The sequence below is a fragment of the Pristiophorus japonicus genome, chromosome 1 (assembly GCF_044704955.1).
Source record: "Pristiophorus japonicus isolate sPriJap1 chromosome 1, sPriJap1.hap1, whole genome shotgun sequence".
NCBI lineage: Eukaryota > Metazoa > Chordata > Chondrichthyes > Pristiophoridae > Pristiophorus > Pristiophorus japonicus.
Genome location: NC_091977.1, coordinates 3,355,962 through 3,377,375, shown reverse-complemented (window position 1 = coordinate 3,377,375; position 21,414 = coordinate 3,355,962). Strand labels below are relative to the sequence as shown.

Below are 21,414 nucleotides of genomic sequence, written 5' to 3'. Positions count from 1 at the left end.
CCAATATCTGTGTCTCTCTCTATCTCCAATCTCTGTGTCTCTCTCTATCTCCAATCTCTCTGTGTCTCTCTCTCTTTCCAATCTCTCTGTGTCTCTCTTTCTCTCTCTTTCTCTCCAATATCTCTCTCTCTATCTCCAATCTCTCTGTGTTTCTCTCTCTCTCCAATCTCCCTCTCTCCAATATCTCTCTCTCTCTATCTCCAATCTCTGTGTCTCTCTCTATCTCCAATCTCTCTGTGTCTCTCTCTATCCAATCTCTCTGTGTGTTTCTCTCTATCTCCAATCTCTGTATCTCTATCTCCAATCTCTGTGTCTCTCTCTATCTCCAATCTCTCTGTGTCTCTCTCTCTTTCCAATCTCTCTGTGTCTCTCTTTCTCTCCAATATCTCTCTCTCTCTATCTCCACTCTCTCTGTGTTTCTCTCTCTCTCCAATCTCCCTCTCTCCAATCTCTCTCTCTCTCTCTCTCTCTCTCTCTCTCTCCACTCTCTCTCCATCTCCAATCTCTGTGTCCCTCTCTCTCTCTATCTCCAATCTCTCTGTGTGTCTCTGTCTCTCTCTCTCTCTCTCCAATCTCTGCATCTCTCTCTCTCTATCTCCAATCTCTGTGTGTTTCTCTATCTCGAAGCCCTGGGTCCCAGTCAGTCTCTCTGGTTATAGTCATGTACCTGTCTATTGGAGACTCCTGCTGGTGATCTGCATGTTACCCTGCTCCAATGGGCCCTCTCTCCAGCTGTGATTTTTGTCTGTAATTGGGTTAGTTCTGGGAGATCCGTGTGCCTTGGATGTGTGGGATCTCCCTAATTATAGTAATTGGTCCTGGCTGCAGTTGCATCTCTTTGGGCTCATCGTGTAACATGCCTCATATCTACTCATCATCATCGGCGGTCCCTCAGACGAGGATGACTTGGTTCCACATGTTCCAAGTTTGCAGATGACACTAAACTGGGTGGCGGTGTGAGCTGTGAGGAGGATGCTAAGAGGCTGCAGAGTGACTTGGACAGGTTAGGTGAGTGGGCAAATGCATGGCAGATGCAGTATAATGTGGATAAATGTGAGGTTATCCACTTTGGGGGCAGAGACACAAAGGCAGAATATTATCTGAATGGCGGCAGATTAGGAAAAGGGGGAGGTGCAACGAGACCTGGGTGTCATGGTTCATCAGTCATTGAAAGTTGGCATGCAGGTACAGCAGGCGGTGAAGGCGGCAAATGGCATGTTGGCCTTCATAGCGAGGGGATTTGAGTATAGGAGCAGGGAGGTCTTACTGCAGTTGTACAGGGCCTTGGTGAGGCTTCACCTGGAATATTGTGTTCGGTTTTGGTCTCCTAATCTGAGGAAGGACGTCCTTGCTATTGAGGGAGTGTAGCGAAGGTTCACCAGACTGATTCCCAGGATGGCAGGATTGACATATGAGGAGAGACTGGATCGACTGGGCCCTTATTCACTGGAGTTTAGAAGGATGAGAAGGGATCTCATAGGAACATATAAAATTCTGACGGGACTGGACAGGTTAGATGCAGGAAGAATGTTCCCGATGTTGGGGATGTCCAGAACCAGGGGACACAGTCTAAGGATAAGGGGTAAGCAATTTAGGACTGAGATGAGGAGAAACTTCTTCACTCAGGGAGTTGTTAACCTGTGGAATTCCCTATCACAGAGAGTTGTTGATGCCAGTTCATTGGATATATTCAAGAGGGAGTTAGATATGGCCCTTACGGCTAAAGGGATCAAGGGGTATGGAGAGAAAGCAGGAAAGGGGTACTGAGGGAATGATCAGCCATGATCTTATTGAATGGTGGTGCAGGCCCGAAGGGCCGAATGGCCTACTCCTGCACCTATTTTCTATGTTTCTATGAGTTCACAGCTGTTTCAATGAAGGACCCGTGTTCTAGTCCTGAACTCCAATTGAAGGGATGGAAGATGCCTGTGCGTGGAATTTTTTAACGTGTGGTGACCGTTGCACACCAGCCATCACACGGGCTCGGCAGAACTAGGCCTTTATCCAGTGGCAAGGGTTAACCAGGACGACTGGAGACCTGCTCTGCTGCACGGACCCAGTGCGCACATATCGCAGTGTGGGCTGGGCCCGTGCTGCCCCTGGGCCCTGTATGCTCGCCACGATCTCTCACCGCTCCTCCGCCACGATCTCTCACCGCTCCTCCACCACAAACATTCGCCGCACCTCCGCCACGATCTCTCACCGCTCCTCCACCACGATCTCTCACCGCTCCTCCGCCACGATCTCTCACCGCTCCTCCACCACGATCTCTCACCGCTCCTCCGCCACGATCTCTCACCGCTCCTCCGCCACGATCTCTCACCGCTCCTCCGCCACGATCTCTCACCGCTCCTCCGCCACGATCTCTCACCGCTCCTCCGCCACGATCTCTCACCGCTCCTCCGCCACGATCTCTCACCGCTCCTCCGCCACGATCTCTCACCGCTCCTCCGCCACGATCTCTCACCGCTCCTCCGCCACGATCTCTCACTGCTCCTCCGCCACGATCTCTCACCGCTCCCACTGCTCCTCCGCCACGATCTCTCACCGCTCCTCCACCACGATCTCTCACCGCTCCTCCACCACGATCTCTCACCGCTCCTCCGCCACGATCTCTCACTGCTCCTCCGCCACGATCTCTCACCGCTCCTCCACCACGATCTCTCACCGCTCCTCCACCACGATCTCTCACCGCTCCTCCGCCACGATCTCACACTGCTCCTCCGCCACGATCTCTCACCGCTCCTCCACCACGATCTCTCACCGCTCCTCCACCACAAACATTCGCCGCACCTCCACCACGATCCTTCACCGCTCCTCCGGCACAAAAACACACGTCGCACTTCCGCCGCGATCTCCCGCCGCTCCTCCGCACCAAACATTCGCCGAACCTCCGTCACGATCACTCACCAAATCTCAGCCACGATCCCTCATCGCTCCTCCGCCCCGATCATTCATCGCAAGTTCGCCCTGACCTTCCCGCTCCTCTGCTGTACCAGGCCCCGCTGATGCTCCTGCCCACGTTCCAAACGGCGACCTGGGTCCTGATGACATCTCCGCAGGCCGGGCTATAAAAAGAGCTGGAGTGAGCCACTGCAGTTTTCAGCGCGAGCCGACACAAATGTATGAAGACTTCGATATCTTGCAGCTGTAGCTGGCTGTGTTTGAACATAAGAACATAAGAAATAGGAGCAGGAATAGGCCATACTGCCCATAGAACTGCTCCGCCATTTAATACGATCATGGCTGATCCGATCATGGACTCAGCTCCACTTCCCTGCCCGCTCCTCATAACCCCTTATTCCCTTATCGTTTAAGGAACTGTCTATTTCTGTCTTACATCCATTCAATGACCCATCCTCCACAGCTCTCTGAAGCAGCGAATTCCACAGATTTACAACCCTCTGAGAGAAGAAATTTCTCCTCATCTCAGTTTTAAATGGGCGGACCCTTATTCTAAGATTATGTCCCCTAGTTCTAGTCTCCCCCATCAGTGGAAACATCCTCTCTGCATCCACCTTGTCAAGCCCCCTCATAATCTTAGATGTTTCGATAAGATCACCTCTCATTCTTCTGAATTCCAATGAGTACAGGCCCAACCTACTCAACCTTTCCTCATAAGTCAACCCCCTCATCCCCGGAACCAACCGAGTGAACCTTCTCTGAACTGCCTCCAAAATAAGTATATCCTTTCGTAAATATGCGCGCAGATGTGGCCTCACTAATACCCTGTACAGCTGTAACAAGACTTCCCTGCTTTTGAACTCCATCCCCTTTGCAATAAAGGGCAAGATTCCATTGGCCTTCCTGATCACTTGCTGTACCTGCATACTATCTTTTTGTGTTTCATACACAAGTACCCCCAGGTCCCGCTGTACTGCAGCACTTTACAATCTTTCTCCATTTCAATAATAACTTGCTCTTTGATTTTTTTCTGCCAAAGTGCATGACCTCACACTGTCCAACATTATACTCCATCTGCCAAATTTTTGCCCACTCACTTAGTATGTCTATGTCCTTTTGCAGATTTTTTGTGACCTCCTCACACATTGCTTTTCCTCCCATCTTTGTATCGTCAGCAAACTTGGCTACGTTACACTCGGTTCCTTCTTCCAAGTCGTTAATATAGATTGTAAATAGTTGGGGTCCCAGCACTGATCCCTGTGGCACTCCACTAGTTACTGGTTGCCAACCTGAGAATGAACCATTTATCCTGACTCTCTGTTTTCTGTTAGTTAGCCAATCCTCTATATTTGCTGTGCAGAATGTTGACCTGTCCTCATTCTTACTAGGAACTGGAAGATTTCATTTTGGCTGCCGGAGAGAGTGGCTTTGTGGTGGTGACTCTCGGGTCCATGCTGTCATCCGTCAATATGCTCGCGGTGCTGAGGGAGATGAATACGGCCTTCTCACAGCTGCCACAGGTGGTCATCTGGCGACACGTGCACCATCATTGGCCCAGTGATGTCCGTCCCGCCCCCAACGTCAAGCTGGTGGATTGGCTCCCTCAGAATGACCTGCTTGGTGAGACATTATGCCCGCGGCCCATACCGATTGGCGTTGGCTTTGTGTGAGAGGAGGTTGTGGCCGGTTTCTCCGAAAGCTGTGCTTAGGATTGTTGGTGGAAGGATAAATCTGGGGCCAGGCTACTGGGACAACTCCCTGCTCCTCTACAGCTAGTGCCCCCATGGACCCCGCATTGTTTTAACGTCGGGTCTGAGGGACGACACCTCCTGTAGTGCAGCACCAATCCGTCTAGATTCATTGTCATCATAGGCAGTCCCTCGGAATCGAGGACGACTTGCTTCCACTCTTAGAATGAGTCCTTAGGTGGCTGAACAGTCCAATACGGGAACCACAGTCCCTGTCACAGGTGGGACAGATAGTCGTTGAGGGAAGGGGTGGGTGGGACAAGTTTGCCGCACGCTCCTTCCGCTGCCTGCACTTGATTTCTGCATGCTCTCGGCGATGAGACTCGAGGTGCTCAGCGCCCTCCCGGATGCACTTCCTCCACTTAGGGTGGACTGGTCTTTGGCCAGGGACTCCCAGGTGTCAGTGGGGATGTTGCACTTTTATCAGGGAGGCTTTGAGGATGTCCTTGTAACGTTTCCTCTGCCCACCTGGGGCTCGCTTGCCATGAAGGAGTTCCGAGTAGAGCGCTTGCTTTGGGAGTCTTGTGTCAGGCATACGAACAATGTGGCCTGCCCAGTGGAGCTGATCGAGTGTGGTCTGTGCTTCGATGCTGGGGATGTTGGCCTGGTCGAGGACGCTAATATTGGTGCGTCTGTCCTCCCAGGGGATTTGTAGGATCTTGCGGAGACATCATTGGTGGTATTTCTCCAGCGACTTGAGGTGTCTACCGTACGTGTTCTAGATTATGCTGTGAAGCGATCCAAGGTTGGCAGCTCTGTACTGACGCAGTCTGTGGACTTCTCCGCAATGGCATTCAGCTGTTGCCCACTGACTGAACCTGCTCCTGTTTTTAGAATTCATCCTTCTTTATAATGCAGGTCCCGAGACCTTGAGAACAGGAACCTTGGATGGGAGCTGGTTGGGAGCAGGTTGGAGCTGGACAGGATGTTCCCATCCCTCCTCCACTTTCCACCACCGTTTCTACTGAAGAATCTGCCCGCGGGAGGGATGGACCTGAGCTGGTGCTGAGGCAGTGCAACGAAATCCGCTTCAACTCAACTGAACCTCGCGGTTCAGGCTTCAACGTATCGTACAAATGCAAGTTTATTACTCAGTCACCATAATAACTATTACGGTTATACAATCGACTCATACAACCTGGTTTGCTGCAGACCCAAGATGATGAAGCTGGGCTTCCGTCGGTGTTGGGCTTCTAGCTGTCCCGTGAGCTATAACTACAAGATGGCTCCTAACCATTCTTATGTACCTCTCTTCCCCCATTGCTCTTGTCCAAAGACCTTCCATGCATCCTCAAAGAACCTTCCCCTTTAATGTGAGTCATATCACACGATGCCCAGAATGTATATTGAAGTGAGGTTCTTTCCCACCAAATCTCCAGACCTTGACATAACGGCCATCTCGATGGTTTAACTGCTAATCAAATTAACCTGATGTTTCCTGCCTCACATTACAAAGGGACAGGATATGTCATAAGAACATAAGAAATAGGAGCAGGAGTCGGCCATTTGGCCCCTCGAACCTGCTCCGCCATTCAATAAGATCATAACTGATCTGATCATGGACCCCGCTACCCCGCCCGCTCCTTGAATCCCTTATCGTTCAAAAATCTGTCTGTCTCTACTTTAAATATATTCAATGACCCAGCCTTCACAGCTCTCTGGGGTAGAGAATTCCAAAGATTCACAACCCTCTGAGAGAAGATATTCCTCCTCATTTCTGTTTTAAATGGGCGGCCCCTTATTCTGAGACTATGTCCCCTAGTTCTCGATTCCCCCACAAGGGGAAACATCCTCTCTGCATCTACTTTGTCAAGCCCACTCAGAATCTTATACATTTCAATAAGATCACCTCACATTCTTGTAAACTCTAATGAGTATAGGCCCAACCTGCTCAACCTTTCTTCATAAAACAACCCCCTCATCTCCGGAATCAACCTAGTGAACCTTCTCTGAAGTTCCTCCAATGCAAGTATATCCCTCCTTAAATACGGAGACCAAAACTGTACGCAGTACTCCAGGTGTGGCCTCACCAATACCCTGTACAGTTGTTACAGGACTTCACTACTTTTATACTCTTGCAATAAAGGCCAACATTCCATTTACCTTCCTAATTACTTGCTGTACCTGCATACTAACTTTTTGTGTTTCATGCACAATACAAGGACCACAGGTCCCTCTGTACTGCAGCATCTTGTAATCTCTCTCCATTTAAATAATAATTGCTTTTTTATTTTTCCTACCAAAGTGGATAACCTCACATTTTCTCACATTATATTCCATCTGCCAAATGTTTGCCCACACACACAGCCTGATTTTTTGAATCTTCACAATTTGCTTTCCCATCCATCTTTGTATCATCAGCAAACTTGGCTATATTACACTCGGTCCCTTCATCCAAGTCATTAATATAGATTGTAAATAGTTGGTGTCCCAGCCCTGATCCTTGCGGCACCCCACTAGTTACCGCTTGCCAACTTATTTATTCTGACTCTCTGTTTTCTGTTAGTTAGCCAATCCTCTATCCATGCTAATATATTACCCCCAACCCCGTGAACTTTTATCTTGTGCAGTAACCTTTTATGCCTTCTGGAAATCCAAATACACCATATCCACTGGTTCCCCTTTATCCACTCTGCTCGTTACATCCTCAAAGAACTCCAGCAAATTCGTCAAACACGATTTCGCTTTCATAAATCCATGCTGACTCTGCTTGATTGAATCATGCTTTTCCAAATGTCCTGCTACTGCTTCCTTAATAATGGCCTTCATCATTTTCCCAACGACAGATGTTAGACTAACTGGTCTATAGTTTCCTGCTTTCTGTCTGCCTCCTTTTTTAAATAGAGGCGTTACATTTGGGATTTTCCAATCCACTGGGACACAGTACTTGGTTGAGGCCAAACCAGTGTTTTATACAGGTCCATCATAATTTCCACGCTTTTGTACTCTGCACCTCTATTCATGAAGCCCAGAATCCAGGAAGCTTTTTAACCATTTTCTCAACCTGCCCTGCCATCTTCAATGATTTGTGCACATATACCCCCAGGTCTCTCTGCTCCTGAACCCCCTCTTCTCATTCTTTTTACCAAAATGTACCACTTTTCTGCATTAAATTTATCTGCTATGTGTCCAACTATTCCACCAGTCTATCTATGTCCTCTTGCAGTGTTTCAACATCCTTGTCACTGTTCACTATACTTCCAAGTTTTGTGTCATCTGCAAATTTTAAAATTATGCCCTGTCATCATAGCCGGTCCCTCAAACGAGGATGACTTGTTCTCAGAAGAGTTCACAGATGTTTCAATGAAGGACCCGATGTTCCAGTCCTGATCTCCAATTGAGTGGGTGGAAGATGCCTGTGTGTGGATTTTTTTAACGTGGGGTGGCCGTTGCAAACCAGCCACCACACGGGGCTTGACAGAGCTAGGTCTTGGTCCAGTGGCAAGGGTTAACCAGGACGACTGGAGACCAGCTCTGTTGCACGGACCCAATGCGCACACATATCGCACAGTGTGGGCTGGCCCGTGCTGCCCCTGTGCCCTTAGCTCTTCTGGGCCCCGTACGTACCCTCATTCGCTGCACCTCCGCCCCGATGTTCCAGGGCCCAGCGCTCCAGCTCTATTTATAGCCCCGACCTGCGGTGGTGTTCTCATAGGTCGGGGTGGCCCACGATTTCATGCCTTGCCAGTGACAACATTCACTGCACGCAGACACAAAATATTTCTTCAGACTGAGAAAGGAATGAAAATTCGACCCTCTTTAGGATGCAGCGCAGCTCCAACCCGAAAAACAATATTGTTCGCGTTAGACCTTTTTAAGGAAAATAAGTGAAATATATCCATTCATCTGGGGGCTGAAAGGAAAGGTTGCGGAGGTGGGGATTGGGCGGGAGGGCGAGGGTGGGAGCCTGCGGGGCGTGGGGGGGGGGGCGGGGGGGTTTCAGGGACAAATCAAGTTTCGGAAAGATAAAGGACTGGATTTTCTGGTCATGTCCGCCTCTGTTTTCGCCCTGGAGGTGTGGCAATGAGCTGTTCTGGGCAGGCAGCCAGCGTCCCGCTGGGACATTCAGTGCTGGTTTGGGTGGGGCGCGGAGTATTACCGCCCGGAAGAGGCGAGCCGGCGTGTAACACCCCTGGTTGCGACACTGGCTCAACCTTTGGCTCCCGCCCGATCCGTCGTGGCCCGCAGAGGGCCGCCTGTGAAAGCGGGCGGCCCGAGCTGTAGCGGCTGCAGTGAGGTCAGTCATGTTCACCTCAGCTCAGTGTGATTGGTTTTTATTTTATATTTTGGGGCGATTTATGTTGTGATGGTGTGGGCTATTTATTGGGAATGTTTTTGGTGTTTTTTTCACCCCTCCAGGCCCCTCTCAGAGCACTTCGTTGGCCGGCTGTTTAGCTGGGGATTTGTTTTCACATGCTCAGCTGGCCAAGCGCTCTGAGAGAGGTGTGTAACGCCTCCCTTAGTGCCCTGCCCCACACTCCGGGCCCAGCTAACCAATTTTGCTGACTGAGGCTCTAACGTTTTGCAGGTGGTATCAGGACCGCCCCACCTTTAACGTCCCGAAATCCTAAAAGTTGAAAATCCAGCCCAATTAGGGGAAAACAAAATTTGGCAGATACTGGGAATGGGAAGTGAAAAATCTGGGGATGCACAGCAAGACTCCAGTATAACCGGCGGGTCAGCGACTGAGGAGCACGTTCCCTTTCAACAACAGACCTGCCCCCTGACATGCTGACTTGACTCTTGCACTTCACAGGCACCGAGGGAGCCGGCATGGGTTTTTTGTGGGGTTTTATTTATAGCTTTCATGGAATGTGTGAAATGTCACCTGCCTTTTCCGCTGGGCGCTCGCGGCGGTGGGGGGGCGGGGGTCAGGGGGCCGTCGACAGCACCAGGTCTCAGTGAGACAAAAGGCAAAGTCATCACTAACCATCGGGGTGTGCGAGACACACACCTGCACGCTCGAGGACCTTAGCTTCACTCAAAAGGTCGCGCTTTCGCTGCTCTCTGCGCTCGATGACACGCGCCTTGTTCATCGCCCTTCCCACACACACAGGATTGATGGTCCAGTAACCTTTCCCACCTCACAACAGTGACCACACTGCAAAAAGGACTTCATTGGCTGCTTTGAGACGTCCAGTGGTTGTGAAAGGCGCTATATAAATGCAAGTCTTTCTTTCTTAATGGCCCTCACAGATAAAAGGCTGGGTAACCATAGAATAGAATCAGCGAGAGGAAAGTTGCGAATCAAAAAAATCACCTGTACACCTACATCCAAGTCATTAATATATATCAAGAAAAGCAGTGGTCCCAGTACCGACCTCTGGGGAACATCACTATATACCTTCCTCCAGTCCCAAAAACAACCGTTCACCACTACCCTCTGTTTCCTGTCACTGAGCCAATTCCGTATCCATGCTGCCCCTGTCCCTTTTATTCCATGGTGTAAATGGCTCAAGGGGCCAGGTGGCCTACTCCTGCTATTTCTTATGTTCTTACATAAACTCTCCAATGCACTGGTCAGACCCACCTTGAGCCCACTGTCCAGTTCTGGTCAGACCCTCCTTGAGCCCAGTGTCCAGTTCTGGTCAGACCAACCTTGAGCCCTGTGTCCAGTTCTGGTCAGACCCACCTTGAGCACTGTGTCCAGTCCTGGTCAGACTGACCTTGAGCACCGTGTCCAGTTCTGGTCAGACCCACCTTGAGCACTGTGTCCAGTTCTGGTCAGACTGACCTTGAGCACCGTGTCCAGTTCTGGTCAGACTGACCTTGAGCACCATGTCCAGTTCTGGTCAGACCCACCTTGAGCCCTGTGTCCAGTTCTGGTCAGACCAACCTTGAGCCCTGTGTCCAGTTCTGGTCAGTCTCACCTTGAGCACTGTGTCCTGTTCTGGTCAGATCCACCTTGAGCCCTGTGTCCAGTTCTGGTCAGAATGACCCTAGATTTCCAGTGTATTTCCACTGAGGTTTAATTCTGATAATTAATCTGGTGTTGATTTGTCCACTATATATATATATGTTTCTAATTGGAGAATAAAACTGGCGGGGGAGCGGGACTCGCTGAGAGCCGGCATGGGCTCGAGAGGCCGAATGGCCTTGTTCTGTGCTGTCAGCATCATAGGCAGTCCCTCAAAGCGAGAATGACTTGCTTCCACGCCGAAAAGGGATGAATTGACAAGTTTTTCAATGAAGGACCTAATATTCCAGATCCCGAACTACATCCTGAAGGGTGGAAGATGCCTGTGCGTGGATTTTTTTAACGTGGGATGACCGTTGCACACCAGCCACCACACGGGCTTGACAGAGCTGGGTCTTGGTCCAGTGGCAAGAGTTAACCAGGACGACTGGAGACCTGCTCTGCTGCACGGACCCAGTGCGCACACATATCGCAGTGTGGGCTAGGCCCGTGCTGCCCCTGGGCCCTCGCCGCCCCTGGGCCCTCGCCTCTCCTGGGCCCCGATCACATCCCTCTACAATCTCTCGCCGCTCCTTCGCCCCGACCTCGCCGCTCCTGCTGTACCTGCCCACACTGCAGTCAGCCATCCCTCTCCCTGCAGTGGTATGCCGCCTCATGCTGCTCCCTCCAATGGCCCCGGCCCGCTGATGGTCTTGCAGGCCGGGACCATGCTGATTTCCAGGCCGGGCTGCCACATATTGCTCCCTCCAATGGCCCCGGCCCGCTGATGGTACTGCAGGCCGGGACCGTGCCGATTTCCGGGCTGGGCCGTCGCACACTGTTTGAACCCACGACCTTCCGGCCCAAAGTGTTCCACTGAGCCGATCTGGCATGCGCATGACCAGCAGTGAGCCCAATGCAGCCACCCTCGGGGCAATCCATCAGCTAAAGAAACCCATCAACTGATCTTTTATCCAATGGCTGCACCTGGGAGCTTGCTGTGGGAAGAATTGCTTGCCACCAGAGCAGTGTGTGAGTGCCTGTGTCTGTGCTGTAACCATTCTGTGATTGTACAATGGGCCAGTGGTGTTGAAAAGCCCCGTCTGGTGTAGCTATAAGGCTGGGACCTCTCTTGTGATGCTGTGTTAACCCTTTGTGAACTGATAGGACACCCAAAGGCTCGTCTCTTGGTGACGCATGGGGGGCACAACAGCCTGATGGAAGCAGTGTACCACGGGGTGCCGGTGATCGGAATCCCACTGTTTGGAGATCAGTTCGATAACATGGTCAGAGTGGAGGCAAAGGGCCTGGGTGTGACCATCCAGGTCAACCAGCTGCACGCCCGTGGGTTTAGCCAGGCCATGGCAACAGTTATAGGGGACAAAAGGTAGGTGTAGCTTTGAGTGTGCGCGCGTGCATTGCAGAGCATGCGTGAGGGGCCAAATGGTCTACTCCTGCTTAGTTTTCTTATGTTTCTTATTCACGTATTCTGGGACCCTTCCAGGGCTTGACAAGTTAGATGCAGGGAGAATGTTTCCTCTGGTTGGGGAGTCTAGAACCAGGGGTCACAGTCTCAGAATAAGGAGTTGGCCATTTAGGACTGAGATGAGGAGAAATGTCTTCACTCAGAGGATGCTGAATCTTTGTAATTCTTGGCCCCAGAGGGCAGTGGAAACCCAGTCTTTGAATATATTCAAGGCTGAGATTGATAAATTTTTGAATATTAAGGGAATCAAGGGATATGAATAGTGCAGGAAGGTGGAGTTGAGGTATAATAAGAACATAAGGAATAGGAGCAGGAGTAGGCCATACAGCCCCTCGAGCCTGCTCCGCCATTAATACTGTTATGTATGTAATAACTCGATAGACTGAATATTGTAAACTCACTCAGGTGCAAACCTGGCTCAACTTTATTCGGGCCCCGAGTGCCCACATTACATAGTGGCTTGCTTTATATACCTGGCCCGCACACCCGTGCGTACATCCCAATGACCTCCGACAGGGGTGCCCCCTGGTGGCTAGTAACCCCAAGCATACACACATGACAACATCCCCCTTCAAGATCTCAGTATCAGTCTTTTTACAAGTTAAGACGGTCCGGAGCTTTCCGCTCACGAATTGATCGTCTCAGTTCAACTCCAGCCTTGGGCGAGCGTTCTGAGTCAGTTATGACTGGGGGCTGGGGCCGATTTGATGGGAGTGGCAATGACCATGTCAGGGATTGAAAGTCCAGATTCACTGATGACGGCGGAGTCCTCTGATGAATGAATATAGGTTGGTTGGTCACTGATCGTATCTTACTCAACTTGTTCCAGTTCATCCGTGTGCCACAGCTTTATCTGATCAACATGTTTCCTGCATGTTTGCCCATTTTTGAGCATGACAAACACTCTGTTACCCTCCTTGGCCGTAACAGTACCGGCGACCCACTTGGGACCTTGACCATAATTTAGCACATACACAGGTTCGTTAACAGAGATGTCGCGTGACACAGCAGCGCGATCATGATACCACTGCTGACGTTGACGTCTGTTTTCAACACGATCGTCCAAGTCAGGATGAACGAGAAAGAGCTTGGTCTTGAGACCTCTCTTCATCAATAGTTTAGCAGGGGAGACCCCAGTAAGTGTGTGGAGTCTTGTCCTGTAACTAAGCAATATGCATGACAAGCGAGTCTGCAGTGAACCCTGAGTTACACGTTTCATACTCTGCTTGATTGTTTGGACAGCACGCTCTGCTTGACCATTAGAAGCAGATTTGAATGGCGCTGACCTCACATGTTTAATACCATTGAGTTTCATAAACTCTTGAACCTCCAGACTTGTGAAGCAAGATCCTTTGTCGCTCATAACGATGTCGGGCAGATCATGAGTAGCAAACATGACACGAAGGCTCTCAATGGTAGCTATGAATGTACTGGATGACATGATTATACACTCTATCCACTTGGAACAAAAAACATCTTACCCAGGAAAGGACCCGCAAAGTCGATGTGGATCCTCGACCATGGTTTGGATGGCCACGACCACAGACTCAGCGGAGATTCCGCTGGTACTTTGCTTAGCTGCATGCAAGTGTTGCACTGATGCATGCATGATTTCAGATCAGAGTCAATTCCAGGCCACCATACATGAGACCTGGCAATGGCTTTCATCATGACAATGCTGGGATGAGTGCTGTGTAGATCATGTACAAATTTCTCTCTGCCTTTCTTCGGCATAACAACACAATTACCCCACAATAAACAATCTGACTGAATGGATAGAGCGTCTTTGCGATGGTGGTAAGGTTTGGTCTCATCACACATTTCTATAGGTATAGCAGACCAATCACCACTAAGGACACAACGTTTTACAATCAATAAGATCGGGTCCTGTCTGGTCCAGGTCCTAACTTGTTGAGCAGTGACAGGGGTTCCTTCACTCTCAGGTTGTGGCATCTCCACCTCCGGTATGGGCAAAGGCAGACGGCTCAGTGCATCGGCACAATTCTCGGTGCCAGATCTATGGCGAATGACATAATCATAGGCAGATAATGTCAGTGCCCACCTCTGGATGCGGGACAATGCATTGGTATTGATACCTTTGTTTTCCGAAAACAATGAAATGAGTGGCTTGTGATCCGTTTCGAGTTCAAAACTAAGACCAAACAGGGACTGATGCATCTTTTTTTACCCCATACAGCTTTTTCTACCATGCTGTAGGCACTTTCCGCCTTTGACAAACTTTTCGAAGCATACGCAACAGGTTGCAGTTTACCCGACTCATTAGCTTGTTGAAGCACGCAGCCATCCCCATATAATTAAGCATCACAGGCCAATAGTAGACGCTTACATGGATCAGAACTTAAAGAAGGGTAACTTTGAAGGTATGAGGCGTGAATTGGCTAGGATAGATTGGCAAATGATACTTAAGGGGTTGACTGTGGATGGGCAATGGCAGGCATTTAGAGACCGCATGGATGAACTACAACAATTGTACATCCCTGTCTGGAGTAAAAATAAAAAAGGGAAGGTGGCTCAACCGTGGCTATCAAGGGAAATCAGGGATAGTATTAAAGCCAAGGAAGTGGCATACAAATTGGCCAGAAATAGCAGTGAACCCAGGGACTGGGAGAAATTTAGAACTCAGCAGAGGAGGACAAAGGGTTTGATTAGGGCAGGGAAAATGGAGTACGAGAGGAAGCTTGCAAGGAATATTAAGATGGACTGCAAATGTTTCTATAGATATGTAAAGAGAAAAAGGTTAGTAAAGACAAACGTAGGTCCCCTGCAGTCAGAATCAGGGGAAGTCATAACGGGGAACAAAGAAATGGCAGACCAATTGAACAAGTACTTTGGTTCGGTATTCACTAAGGAGGACACAAATAACCTTCCAGATATAAAAGGGGTCAGAGGGTGTAGTAAGGAGGAGGAACTGAGGGAAATCCTTATTAATCAGGAAATTGAGTTGGGGAAATTGATGGGATTGAAGGCCGATAAATCCCCAGGGCCTGATGGACTGCATCCCAGAGTACTTAAGGAGGTGGCCTTGGAAATAGCGGATGCATTGACAGTCATTTTCCAACATTCCATAGACTCTGGATCAGTTCCTATCGATGTGGAGGGTAGTCAATGTAACCCCACTTTTTAAAAAAGGAGGGAGAGAGAAAACGGAATTATAGACCGGTCAGCCTGACATCAGTAGTGGGTAAAATGATGGAATCAATTATTAAGGATGTCACAGCAGCGCATTTGGAAAGAGGTGACATGATAGGTCCAAGTCAGCATGGATTTGTGAAAGGGAAATCATGCTTGACAAATCTTCTGGAGTTTTTTGAGGATGATTCCAGTAGAGTGGACAAGGGAGAACCAGTTGATGTGGTGTACTTGGACTTTCAGAAGGCTTTCGACAAGGTCCCACACAAGAGATTAATGTGCAAAGTTAAAGCACATGGGATTGGGGGTAGTGTGCTGATGTGGATTGAGAACTGGTTGTCAGACAGGAAGCAAAGAGCCGGAGTAAATGGGTACTTTTCAGAATGGCAGGCAGTGACTAGTGGGGTACCACAAGGTTCTGTGCTGGGGCCCCAGCTGTTTACATTGTTCATTAATGATTTAGACGAGGGGATTAAATGTAGTATCTCCAAATTTGCGGATGACACTAAGTTGGGTGGCTGTGTGAGCTGCGAGGAGGATGCTATGAGGCTGCAGAGTGACTTGGATAGGTTAGGTGAGTGGGCAAATGCATGGCAGATGAAGTATAATGTGGATAAATGTGAGGTGGTAAAAACAGAGAGACAGACTATTATCTGAATGGTGACAGATTAGGAAAAGGGGAGGTGCAACGAGACCTGGGTGTCATGGTACATCAGTCATTGAAGGTTGGCATGCAGGTAAAACAAGCGGTTAAGAAAGCAAATGGCATGTTGGCCTTCATAGCGAGGGGATTTGAGTACAGGGGCAGGGAGATGTTACTACAGTTGTACAGGGCCTTGGTGAGGCCACACCTGGAGTATTGTGTACAGTTTTGGTCTCCTAACTTGAGGAAGGACATTCTTGCTATTGAGGGAGTGCAGCGAAGGTTCACCAGACTGATTCCCGGGATGGTGGGACTGACATATCAAGAAAGACTGGATCAACTGGGCTTGTATTCACTGGAGTTCAGAAGAATGAGAGGGGATCTCATAGAAACGTTTAAAATTCTGATGGTTTAGAAAGATTAGATGCAGGAAGAATGTTCCCAATGTTGGGGAAGTCCAGAACCAGGGGTTACAACAAGACCTGGGTGTCATGGTAGATCAGTCATTGAAGGTAGGCATGCAGGTACTGCAGGCAGTAAAGAAAGCAAATGGCATGCTGGCCTTCATAGCGAGGGGATTTGAGTATAGGAGCAGGGAGGTCTTGCAGCAGTTGGACAGGGCCTTGGTGAGACCATACCTTGAGAATTGTGTGCAGTTTTGGTCTCCTAATTTGAGGAAGGATGTGCTTGCTATTGAGGGAGCGCAGGGAAGGTTCACCAGACTGATTTCGGGGATGGCAGGACTGAGGAAAGACTGGATCGGCTAGGCTTATACTCACTGGAATTTAGAAGAATGTGAGGGGATCTCATAGAAACGTATATAATTCTGACGGGATTGGACAGGTTAGATGCAGGAAGAATGTTCCCGGTGTTGGGGAAGTCCAGAACCAGGGGACACAGTCTAAGGATAAGAGGTAAGCCATATAGGACTGAAATGAGGAGCAACTTCTTCACCCAGTGAGTTGTGAACCTGTGGAATTCTCTGCCACAGAAAGTTGTTGAGTCCAGTTCATTGGCCATATTCAAAAGGGAGTTGGATATGGCCCTTACAGCTAAAGGGATTAGGGGGTATGGAGAGAAGGCAGGGGTGGGGTACTGAGGTTGCAGGATCAGCCATGATCATATTGAATGGTGGTGCAGGCTCGAGATGCTGAATGGCCTGCTCCTGCACCTATTTTCTATGTTTCTATGTTTCGACATATAAGGGTCTAGAAAATCATCCCTTATACACTCCAGGAAATCCTCCTCCATCGTATTGTTACCAGTTTGGTTAGCCCAATCTATATGTAGATTAAAGTCGCCCATGATAACTGCTGTACCTTTATTGCACGCATCCCTTATTTCTTGTTTGATGCCCTCTCCAACCTTACTACTACTGTTTGGTGGTCTGTACACAACTCCCACTAGCGTTTTCTGCCCTTTAGTATTCCGCAGCTCCACCCATACAGATTCCACATCATCCAAGCTAATGTCCTTCCGTACTATTGCATTAATTTCCTCTTTAACCAGCAATGCTACCCCACCTCCTTTTCTTTCTGTCTATCCTTCCTGAATGTTGAGTTCCCAGCCTTGGTCACCATGGAGCCATTTCTCCATAATCCCAATTATATCATATTCGTTGTTTGTTGCCTGCGCTGTTAATTCGTCCACCTTATTCCGAATACTCGTTGCTTTTAGACACAGAGCCTTCAGGCTTGTCTTTTTAACACTTTTTAGCACTCTTTGACCCTTTGGAATTTTGCTGTAATGTGGCCCGTTTTGATTTTTGCCTTGGATTTCTCTGCCCTCCACTTTTACTTTTCTCCTTTCTACCTTTTGCTTCTGCCCCCATTTATTTCCCTCTGTCTCCCTGCATAGATTCCCATCCCCCTGCCATATTAGTTTAACCCCTTCCCAACAGCACTAGCAAACGCTCCCCCTAGGACATCGGTTACGGTCCTGCCCAGGTACACACTGTCCGGTTTGTACTGGACCCACCTCCCCCAGAACCGGTTCCAATGTCCCAGGAATTTGAATCCCTCCCTCTTGCACCATTCCTCAAGCCACATATTTATCTTCACTATCCTGCTATTTCTACTCTGGCTAGCATGTGGCACTGGTAGCAATCCTGCGATTACTACCTTTGAGGTGCTACATTTTAATTTAACTCCTAGCTCCCTAAATTCAACATCCCCAGCATTGAAGCACTGACCACACTTGATCAGCTCCGCTGGGCAGGCCACATTGTTTGCATGCCGGACACGAGACTCCCAAGGCAAGCGCTCTACTCGGAACTCCTTCACAGCAAACGAGCCAAAGGTGGGCAGAGGAAATATTACAAGGGCACCCTCAAAGCCTCCCTGATAAAGTGCAACAACCCAGCCGACACCTGGGAGTCCCTGGCCAAAGACCAGTCCGCCCTAAGTGAAGGAAGTGCATCCGGGAGGGCGCTGAGCACCCCGAGTCTCATCGCCGAGAGCATACAGAAATCAAGCGCAGGCAGCGGAAGGAGCGTGCGGCAAACCAGTCCCACCCACCCTTTCTTTCAATGACTATATATCTCACCTGTGACAGAGACTGTAATTCTCGTATTGGACTGTTCAGCTGCCTAAGGACACATTTATAGAGTGGAAGCAAGTCTTCCTCAATTCCAAGGGACTGCCTATGCTTAATGAAACGTATAAGATTATGAGGGGGCTTGACAAGGTGGATGCAGAGAGGATGCTTCCACTGATGGGGGAGACTAGAACTAGGGGACATAATCTTAGAATAAGGGGCCGCCCATTTAAAACTGAGATGAGGAGGAATTTCTTCTCTGAGAGTTGTAAATCTGTGGAAGTCGCTGCCTCAGAGAGCTGTGGAAGCTGGGACATTGAATAAATTTAAGATAGAAATAAACAGTTTCTTAAACGATAAGAGAATAAGGGGTTATGGGGAGCGGGCAGGGAAGTGGACCTGAGTCCATGATCGGATGAGTCCATGATCGGATCAGCCATGATCTTATTAAATGGCGGAGCAGGCTCGAGGGGCCGTATGGCCTACTCCTGCTCCTATTTCTTATGTTCTTATGTTAGTATCCTCGACGAGGCCAACATATAAATGTAGGCTTGCCAGAGTCACCCACATCCCGAGGATAAGTATATATGGGTTCGCTGGTGGCTGGGAAGTGTCCCACAGGCCCAGGGAGAGAGAGATGAATATGTTTAAAAGTTCCAGAAATAGAAGGAAAAAAACAGACTCATGTATATTCTCTCTGAAACAGGTACAAAGCCTCGACACTGGCCCTGAGTCGCGTCCATCGCTCACACCCATTCCCCCCAGGTCAGCGCTTGGTGCGCTGGGTGGATCATATCGTGCAGCTCGGGGGAGGAGAACACCTTCGAGCTTTCGGCCTCCAGCTGCCCTGGTACCAGGAATACCTCATCGATGTCATCCTGTTCCTCCTGGCCACCATTTCCCTGGCGACGTACATCGTAACCAAGGTCCTGAGGATTGCCGTGGGCTGCCTGCGCAGGGGAGGGAAAGTTAAAGAAGCTTGAAGTGACCTAGTTACCGACCAATCAACTCAAGGGCTTGTGTCAGATATGGACTTTTTTTTGTTTTCAAGTTTAATCTTTTAATTTCATTTTTAAGGTGCTTTTGTAGCGCACCGGGATTTAATTAACGTATAATGGTGGGAGGGTCTAGTTTTTACTAAATGTGATTGAACTGTGAAAAACTCACCCAGCAGTACAGCAATGTGTGAACTGTTACACACCGAGTACACTGGTGAGAGCTATATTGTTTGTACATTTTCCGGGAAATATATATAACTCTACCTACAAGTGAATTATTTTACAAAAAATGTTTGTTCAGTGCTCTTTAACTCCTTGTCAATGTCAGGGTGTTCTTATTGGATTAAAAAAATATATATATAAAAGCAGTATGGTCCTTACACTAAACATCCGTAAGACAAAGGTCCTCTATTAACCTATCCCCGCCCCCCCCCCCCCACACACACACACAGGTTATCAAGATCCACGACGAGGCCTTGGACAATGTGGACCACTTTCCATACCTTGGGAGCCTACTGTCAACATCATCATCATAGGCCCACCCGGAACTCCAGCGGACAGCTGACCTTCCTAATGCCTGCCCCCCAACCAAGCCTTGGGCCATCTACTGTCAAGGGCGCTACTCGGCACCAAGCTTGTGGCCAACACCTCGCCGTGCAGCAGTGCCTGGTCTCCAGTTGTCTTAGACCCCCTTGCCACTGGAACAAGACCTTGCTCAGCTAAGCCCGTGTGGTGGCCGGTGTGCAACGACCACCCCACGTTAAAAGAACTCGCGCACAGGCATCTTCTGCTCCGTTAACATGAAGTTCGGGACCTGGAACGTCAGGACCCTCATGGACAACTCCAACAGCGACAGGCCGGAATGCCGCATTGCCATAGTTCCCCGGGAATTTAGACACTTTCACATCGAGATCGCCGCTCTCAGCGAGACCCGGCAGGTATGGGAAGGTCAGCTCAAGGAACAAGGTGGAGGTTACACCTTTTTCTGGAAAGGAAAACCAGAGGAAGAACGCCGCCTTCACCGAGTCGGCTTTGCCATCAAACATGAGCTGGTCGACCGCCTCAAAGACTCCCCCTGCAGGGCTAACGAACGCCTCATGTCTCTTCGACTCATCCTATCCAGGAATCAATGCGCCACAGTTAGCAGTGCGTATGCCCCAACACTTGATGCAATGGATGAGACCAAAGAGGGTTTTTATTCCAACCTCGAAACATCCCTCTCCCGCGTCCCCGCGGACGACAAACTGATCCTCCCAGGTGAGTTCAACACCAGGGTCGGCAAAGACACAGCCCTCTGGGGAGGCATGATTGGCAGAGAGGGGGTAGGGAAAGCCAACTCCAGCGATACCCTACTCCTGACAAAATGTCTAGAACATGAACTTCTCATCACCAACACCCTGTTCCGCGAGAGGGACAAATACAAGGCTTTGTGGCAACACCCTCGCTCCAAACACTGGCACCTGCTCGACTATATCATCGTCCGAGCCAGGGATCGCAAGGATGTGCGCATCACTCGCGCCATGACAGGAGCTGACGACTGCTGAATAGTCCATCGCCTAATCCGAACCATCATCGATATTAACATAGCCCCAAAGTGGAGGGGGCAGCAGAAGCAGTGCCGCAAAAAAGTCAATGCCGAGGCACTTAAAGACCCAGCTAAGCGAGCCCTATACAACCACTGCTTCACAGCTAACCTGGCGTGCCTTGATGACCCTGAGATGCTGAATGCTCACAGTGCTTGGTCTGCCCTCCAGGTCTCCATAACCAGTACCTGTGAAGAGACACTTGATCACTCAACCAGAAAACACCAGGACTGGTTTGATGAAAATGATCAGGAGATCCAAGAACTAATAGATTGCAAGCGCAGAGCATTTCTGAGCCTCAAGCAACAACCCAACTCGGGAGCAGCAAAGCAGCATTACAGACGGCTCAAGGCTGAGGTCCAACAAAAAGCACAGGAGATACAACAACTGGACGACAGCCACGATATGCGACGATTCTTCATCGCAGTCAAGGCCACTGTTATGTATACTTGCTTGTATTGTTATATGATG

At 49.4% G+C, this 21,414-nt stretch overlaps 1 protein-coding gene across 2 annotated transcripts in view; it reads left to right on the top strand.

Annotated features, from left to right (window-relative positions):
* LOC139274824 (UDP-glucuronosyltransferase 3A1-like) overlaps positions 1-19,725 on the top strand; it is a 92,037-nt gene extending 72,312 nt beyond the window's left edge. For both annotated transcript variants that reach the window (XM_070891632.1, XM_070891555.1), the window contains exons 6-8: positions 4,293-4,524; positions 11,716-11,935; positions 19,069-19,725. In XM_070891632.1, the coding sequence (XP_070747733.1) occupies positions 4,293-4,524; positions 11,716-11,935; positions 19,069-19,345 (729 nt within the window). In that variant the 3' untranslated portion in view covers positions 19,346-19,725. The remainder of the gene's footprint in view (positions 1-4,292; positions 4,525-11,715; positions 11,936-19,068) is intronic.
* Positions 19,726-21,414: the final 1,689 nt, after the last annotated feature.